This window comes from Bidens hawaiensis, unplaced genomic scaffold (genome assembly GCF_021521415.1).
Source record: "Bidens hawaiensis isolate Kalapana, Puna unplaced genomic scaffold, B.hawaiensis_p1.1 tig00052449_1, whole genome shotgun sequence".
Lineage (NCBI taxonomy): Eukaryota > Viridiplantae > Streptophyta > Magnoliopsida > Asterales > Asteraceae > Bidens > Bidens hawaiensis.
In genome coordinates, this window is record NW_027506221.1 from 14,843 (window position 1) to 22,808 (window position 7,966).

The 7,966-nt window shown below is 38.0% G+C and overlaps 1 protein-coding gene across 1 annotated transcript; it reads right to left on the reverse strand.

Moving 5' to 3' along the window:
• Window positions 1–2,939: 2,939 nt before the first annotated feature.
• On the reverse strand, window positions 2,940–7,222 carry LOC143617143 (ATP-dependent zinc metalloprotease FTSH 2, chloroplastic). The gene is made up of 4 exons (XM_077089795.1): window positions 6,071–7,222; window positions 4,932–5,245; window positions 3,997–4,237; window positions 2,940–3,398 (listed from the first exon to the last, which is right to left on the reverse strand). The coding sequence occupies exons 1-4, from the start codon at window positions 7,220–7,222 to the stop codon at window positions 3,057–3,059; spliced, it is 2,049 nt and encodes a 682-aa protein (XP_076945910.1). The 3' UTR covers window positions 2,940–3,056.
• Window positions 7,223–7,966: the final 744 nt, after the last annotated feature.

Sequence of the window (7,966 nt, forward strand, 5' to 3'; positions counted from 1 at the left end):
GGGTTTTGATCATCGGGTTGGGGCGTTTTTCGAGCAGTTTAGCTGGGTGACCTTTTTTTTGTTGTGGTTGGCAGTGGTTATTTTGTTTGTCCAAGATTATTTTTTTTCTGATTGTGTTACCTAAATCCAAAGTCGGAAATTCTTAGTTTGAGATAATGGCTGAGAGCGAGAAACTTCAGATTGAGAAGTTTGATAGTAAAGACTTTGGTTCGTGGAAAATGCAAATGGAGGATTTGCTGGTTCATAAAGATTTGGACATGGTATTAGGTGAAAGACCGGAGAAGATACAACCAGACGAGTGTGAAACTTTGGATAATAAAGCCAAGGCAGTGATTAGATTGTCGTTATCGAACGATGTTGCATTCAACATCCTGAAGGAAACCACAGCGCGTGGGATAATGAATGCTTTGTCTATATGTAAGAAAAGCCTTTGGCAGCTAATAAGGCTTTCCTGATTCGTGAATTGGTAAACACGAAGATGAAAGAAGGAAGTTCATCTACAGTACACATCAACAACTTTAATTCAATTTTGTCAAGACTTGGTCAGTTAGTATCAAATTCGAGGATGAGGTTCAGGCTCTACTACTGTTATCATCATTTCCTGATAGCTGGTCGGGAACTGTTACAGCAATTACTATTTTTACCAGGGAGTTCACTTTTGATGGGATTCGGGATCTTATTTTAGGCGAATATGTCAGACGAAGAAATTCAAGTGAATCATTGGGTGATTTAATGCATGTTGGCAGCGGAAGAAAAAATAACAGAGGTAGTGGGAGCGGGAACAGGAAAAGGAGTCAGTCTAGGACTCAGAAGGATGTGGTATGTTGGAACTGTAATGAGGCGGGACACTTTAAGAATCAATGTCCGAATAATAAGAATGAAAAGAAAGAAGTCAACGCGGTAGAAGAATACTCAGAGGATGAGGCTTTGGTTCTTAGTGTTGAGGGTAATGTTGATTCCTGGGTCATGGATTCTGGTGCTTCATTTCATGCTACCCACAGCAGTGAAGCATTGCAGAATTTGAAGGAAGGTGATTTTGGTAAGGTTAGACTAGCAAACAATGATGTTCTTGATGTTACGGGCATGGGTGACATGAATTTAGTTACTTCAGTCGGTTCATGGACCTTGAAGGATGTCAGAGTGATTCCAAGCTTAAAGAAAAAGTTGATTTCTGTTTGGCAGTTAGATGAACAGGGACATGAGGTTAATTTGGGAATAAGCAATAGAAAGTTTCTAAGGGAAATCTTGTCATAGCTCGAGGAAGAAAGAGTGGTTCGTTGTATATGGTTAGTTTATCGTTTGAGGGAGTGAACGACTCAATTCAGAAGAAGACCAAAGTCCAGTTGACATAGTCTAGTGGGCAGAAGAAGGTTTGCTTTGTAGGAGATAAACCCAGAGCCACAGGTCATATTCAGGTTGAACGTGATAGAAAAGGTTCAAAGATACCAGTCAGGGGTTTTCGTGGCAGTGGGAGCATTGGCAGTCGACCAATCAAAGCTTTAGCCGGAGTTACTAGACAGTCGGTTAAGAGAACCAGTATTTCAGCGGTTAAAGTCTCTCCAGAAGATTACTTGCTTAATATGTAGAGTGTTGTTTGTTCTCAGGGTATTCCAGGATCCGGCAGTTCGTGTAAGTGGGAGCCGGTAGGGACAGAGGGCGAGTCAGTGGAAATTGTAGCCATGACTGATGTGTTGGAGCTCGGGAGAGCTTCAACGGACCTTCAGGTTAACTAATGAGAAAGCAGATGCAACCAGGAAGACGAGGAAGATTACAAGAAGTACAAACGATCATCGGTAGACAGTTTGAAGATTATCAAGCCTCCAAGTGGGAGATTGTTGGGTTTATTGAGACTTAATTGGCCCGAGTTAGAAGACATCTTTTGTGGCAGACTAATTAAATTGAAGACTAGTGGCAGGTTTGACCCGTTTATTTAATTAAAGCCCATTATTAATTTTCTTGGGGATTAAGTTGTAAACCCTAGATAGTTCTCTATTTATATTCGTTGTGTACCTGTAATTCCTCATCACGAGTGAGGCAGAAGCAATAATAAAAAGTATCCTGGTTGCAGCCCGTGGACGTAGGTCAGCCGACCGAACCACGTAAATCTCGCGTGTTCATCTTTGTTTATATTTTCTCTTGCAGTATTATTGTGTTTGTGTGTGTGTTTTGCAATACCCGAATCCCTAACACTCATCCATATCAAGAATTACAAAATCTAATGGGAAAATAAATTTGTCAATTTTGACAAGCATGTTGTCAACAATGCCCCGAGGATATTTAACTTATCGCTCAGCTAACTGAATGCTCCAACGGGTGGGCTTTGGTTCTCCTATCTCTAGTTTTGCGAAAACCGCATAAGGCATTAACTGCTTAGATGAGATTAATTGCAATGGATATGGGGTTCTAGCTTATGTGGGAACATCTTATCATATAGATTCAAAAACATTATCGATTTTTGCTTGGCATACCTTTTATCTTATTTCTTTTAGTAATGATGGTTCTTAAGTTACCGTTCACTATAGAAACACATCAATGTGAAATGTCATGATTTTCTATACCAACTTGATATCACAAATTTGAAGCTTCTTGGTCACTGGCGTTTTCGTGTTCCAGGTACATCATATAACATTGCTAACATATGATCGTTTAGGGTCGCACATTAAATAAGTCATCAACTCTAACCGGGTGTGTTTTTGCTTCAACAATGATTGGATTTTCTCACAAAGAATAGAAAGTGTAAGGTATGCCAGAACAAAATGGATACCATAGTGAAATAACATGATAATAGGACATTTAATCAAAACACTTCGTTTTCTAGGATGTTATAAAAACCTTTCTTTTCTTAACCATTTGCAACAATCAAATGATTAGGTTCTTATAGATTTGGTCAGCTATTTTATTTATTTATTACAGCTACTTGAAACACCCAACACTGCACATTAAACGGAAGCAACAACTGTCTTTTATATGCATGCACCATTTCTAGTAAAGTATTACAGTATACTACAAACCAAAACTGTGATCAACAATTATATAAACACATCATATTAATTCTATCATACATTAACCAGAGTCGGAGTAGCAGGAGCAACCCGGTTCTCAACAGGAATTTCAACAAATTCAGAAAGGATGGCCCGAAACTCATCACCGCTCATTGTTTCTTTCTCAATAAGAACCTCAACAATCTTGTCAATAGCTTCACGGTTGTTTCTAATATGACTCAATGCAATTTCATATGCGCTATCAGAAAGCTTCTTGATTGCGCTATCGATATCTTCTGCAAGTTTTTCAGACATCGAGTTTCTAGCCATCATTCTCATTATCACATCTTGACTTTGGCCTGACCCGTCCATTAGTGACCAAGGCCCGATTTCTGACATCCCAAATGTCACCACCATCTGCACATTTTAAGGCCCTTTTTATTCAAAATATTCATAATAAAAGAAATTTTCATATATACTTTTTAATCTTGGTATAACATCATATTTACCAAACACAAAAGCATACTATCATTTATACCTAGCGGCTTTTAATGGGTCGTGTTTGCGGGCTCACATAACACGTCTATAAACGGGCCAAACGAGTCAGCCCACCAGGTTGATACGAGCACGGCCCGTTTAGCTAAGAGGGTTCACGGTTTCTACCCAAACCCGTTTATACCAGACCATACACGCGAATTTTGTGCCAGAAATTCACACCCGTAAATATACCCTTGTTTAGATGCACAAAATTTGTGCCATTGATAAAGCATGCATTATGATATGAGAGTATGGAATGCAAGGAGAACGTGAAGGGTATAATGGTCATATTATAAATTAATTTTGAAGTGTCAGGAGAAAGTGAAGACTATAATGCAGTCATATTATGAATTGATTTCAAGGTGTTAGAAGTGAAGGGTATAACGATTATATAATTGAATAATTTTTAAGTGCGAGAAAGTGTATTATATAACTTTTTAGACTGTAAGGAGAAAGCGTATAATGGTCATATTATTACCTGCTTGGCCAGACCGGTGATCTGCTGTAGATCACCAGCTGCACCTGTGGTCACCTCTGGCTCACCAAAGATGACTTCTTCAGCAGCTCTGCCACCTAGACCACCAACAATCCTTGCAAACAGTTGTTGTTTGGATATCAATGTCGGGTCATCTGATGGTATGAACCAGGTCAACCCTCTTGCTTGACCACGTGGAACAAGGGTCACCTTCTGGACCGCATCATGCCCTGGTGTTAGAGTCCTGTACACAACCAACATATATACACCACATTATGTAAACAATATTTTTAGTTTTGTTGGGTATATATAGCATTTACAACTTTGTAAGGGTATATATGATATTTTACAAGTTTGCGGGGACAATTTCATATATACTCCTACAAACTTGGTAAATATCATATATACCCATGCATCACCAAATATATCATATACACCCTTACAAAGTAGGTAAAATACTAAATACACCCAATTCATTAGAAAAAATTAATAAATGACCATTTACCCTTATCTTCAACTTCAAATTTTTTTATTCACTTATTTTTAGCTTAAATTTTTTTACTCATTTTAAACTTCAATTCTTTTTATATTTTACCCATAAACAACAGTTTTCTCAAGATATGTTGTCGATATAGATCAAAATCCAAATAAAATAAATAGGATTTAAACAAATATAATGGAAAAGAGGTAGAAAGGTCATTAAGTAAAAATTCATTAAAGTTGTGTATATATATATATATATGATATTTTTAGTTTTTGTTGGGTATATATGAAATTTTACAAGTTTGTAAGCGTATATATAACATTTTACTAGTTTGCAAGAGTATATATATAACATTTTACTAGTTTGTTAGGGTATCTATGAAATTAATCCCAAAAAATATTGTTTCGTAAAAATAATTAATTATCTTTAAACAAGTCAACCCATGTCAACTCACCCGCAAATGGCATGGCCCACTTCATGGTATGCAACAAGGCTTTTGCTTTTGCCATCTGTCATAACGGTTCCTTCCATTCCTGCAACGATTCGATCAATGGAATCATCAATTTCTTTGGATGAAATTGCGGTTTTTGCACGTCGGCCCGCTAATATAGCGGCTTCGTTTAAGAGATTTGCCAGGTCAGCACCACTAAATCCAGGGGTCCTCATGGCAATCACCTCAAGAGACACATCCTTGTCAAACTTCTTATTGCCAGCATGGACTTTTAAGATCTCGGTCCTTCCCTTAACATCTGGAACATCAACCGATACCTGACACAAGATTGTTTTCAAGTTTAGTAACTAACTGCCACTTGTCACAAAAACAGTTCAGAGCAACACATTTTCACTTCATTTTCATATATTTGAAATAGAGATAAACACTACCCAACTTCTGAAAAGTGTTGCTAAAACCATTAGGCTTGTAAACGAACCAAACGTATGCGAACGGAGGATGTTCATGTTCGTTCAACTTTAATCGAACACACGGATGGACACGAACCATTAACCAAACGGGTTTTTCATGTTCACATTCGTTGGTTGAGAAAATGAATACGTCCATGTTCGTTTATATTCATTTTGTTAACAGTATAAACAGACGCTTCACAAACGTAAACGAATGAACATAACTGACCATTGATGAATGAGCATATCCGATTTAAGCAAATTAGAAGTAATGCTATGTGTTGGGTCTAAAAAGTTATTAAAATTAGACCAAAATTTTTCGTTCATGTCCGTTAAGTAAATGAACCAAAATAATGAACATAAATGAACAAATGAGAAGTGTTAATGTTCATTCGCTTAAGTAAATGAACAGAACTCTTTATTCATGATTGTTCGCTTATTAAATATTTAAACAAACACAAACAAATTTTTAATCATGAACATAAGTGAACGAAAGAGATGTGTTAATGTTCGTTCATTTAACTAAATGAACAAAACATTTTTATTCCCGTACACTCATTTTATCAAAAGACAATAACAAACTTCCGACCAAACAGTTCACGAACCATTCACTTAACTTTTGGTTTGTTTATAGGCCTAATAACCAGGCAACTTCAACAACATTTAACATCTTATTTAAAATTATATGAGTACCTGTCTATCAAATCTTCCAGGTCTCAATAATGCGGAGTCCAAAATATCCGCACGGTTAGTAGCTGCAACCACAATAATACCAGTGTTACCTTCAAACCCGTCCATTTCAGTTAAAAGTTGGTTAAGCGTTTGTTCTCGTTCATCATTCCCGCCACCAATACCCGTCCCTCTTTGTCTCCCGACCGCATCAATTTCATCAACAAACACAATACACGGTGCGTTCTCTTTCGCCTTTTTAAACAGATCCCGAACCCTCGATGCACCAACACCAACAAACATCTCAACAAACTCCGACCCGGAAATCGAGAAAAACGGAACACCCGCTTCACCAGCAATAGCTTTAGCTAGTAATGTTTTCCCGGTTCCCGGTGGACCCACAAGAAGCACACCTTTTGGGATCCGTGCACCGACCGCAGTAAACCGCTCAGGTTTCTTTAAAAACTCAACGACTTCCATGAAATCCTGTTTCGCTTCGTCTACACCCGCCACATCATCAAACGTGACACCCGTGTTCGGTTCCATTTGAAACTTGGCTTTCGACTGACCGAACGCAAGTGGATTCCCGGGGCCGCCTGGACCGCCCATTCCACCACCGGAGCGTCTTGATAACAGAAACAAACCACCGATTAAGATTAACGGGAACGCTAGATTCCCGATTAAGTTAAACAAAAATGAACCCGAATCCTCTTGCGCGTTATGAGCTGCAAAGTCTATGTTTTTCTCTCTGAACTTTTGAAGAAGTTCTTGACTGAGACCCGGAAGTTGGACCCGGACTCGTTGAACCCGGTTTCCTAATTCGGGCGAAACCGCTTCAACAATAGCGATCGTTCCGTTTTCGAACAAGTCAACTTTGTTGACTCTGTCTTTGTCTAGATACTCCAAGAATCTAGAATACGACATTCTTGAATTGGAAACGCCTTGGTCATCAGCAGAAGCGGCTCCTCCGCTTGTTAACAAGGTGGACCCCACGAGGCCCGTGTTACCGAGCAGTAGTTTCAAAAAGCCTCTTCTTCCTTGATGCCGTGTGCCTCCAAGTGATGCTTTTAGAGTTGTTTTTGGAGGCTTGTGAAGAGACGGAAGGGGGAACTGCTTGTTTATGTTTGCTTTAGTGGATAAACAATTTCCGACAATGCATGCTGAGGATGCAGCCATTTTAGATTTAGAGAACCCTGTGACAAATGTTTTACAATGAAATGTTATACTAGAAGAACAAATATCAATATATCAGATGAGAGGGAAATTGGGAAAGTTTTCTGTTGTATAAACAAACTGAAAAGCAAGCAAAACATGCGCACTATATTTTTAACAGAAAATGAAGAGAAATGTTTGTTAGCAATAGCAATGAAAGATAATAATATAATTTTGGGGTGAAATAGAATAAGGAGAAATGAATGGAATGGAATGGAAGTAGTAGCAATAAGCAAAGAATAATGTGATGGTATAGGTATTGAAAGGTGTAATTGAAGAGAGTAGAAACCACAGAATTTTTTAGGCCAAAATATACATATACAATAATAAGAGAGATGTATGTACAGTACAGTAGAGTTGCAGGTAGCTTAAAATAAAAAAGGCAGCCAAATATTCACTACATACAATACAATGAATGAATGAATCATAACATCTATCTGGCATAGCCTCCAAAATCCAATAGCAACAAAGTAAAGCAAGGAAAATGCGTAAGAATTAAAGAAGAGTAAAAATAAGGAAGAAACCCTAGCCTAGCTAAGAAGAGTAGTTTGTTAATCGAATCGAGGATGAGTGAGTAGTACCTGTTGGAGGAAGTTGTTGATTTTGTTTTGGTTGGGGAGAAAGGAAAGGATAATTATTATTATTATAAGAATGCAAAACAAGAAGAAGATGAGATGTGGTTTGGAGATGAATACGTGTTGATGTTTA

What these genes read in the sequence shown, in the direction of transcription:
- LOC143617143 (XM_077089795.1), bottom strand. Translation starts at nt 7,222, where the DNA reads ATGGCTGCATCCTCAGCATGCATTGTCGGAAATTGTTTATCCACTAAA. An exon ending in CTGGAAGATTTGATAGACAG is followed by an intron (nt 5,246 to 6,070) that starts GTACTCATATAA and finishes ATCTTGTGTCAG; the next exon opens with GTATCGGTTGATGTTCCAGA. An exon ending in TCACCGGTCTGGCCAAGCAG is followed by an intron (nt 3,399 to 3,996) that starts GTAATAATATGA and finishes TAAAATGTGCAG; the next exon opens with ATGGTGGTGACATTTGGGAT.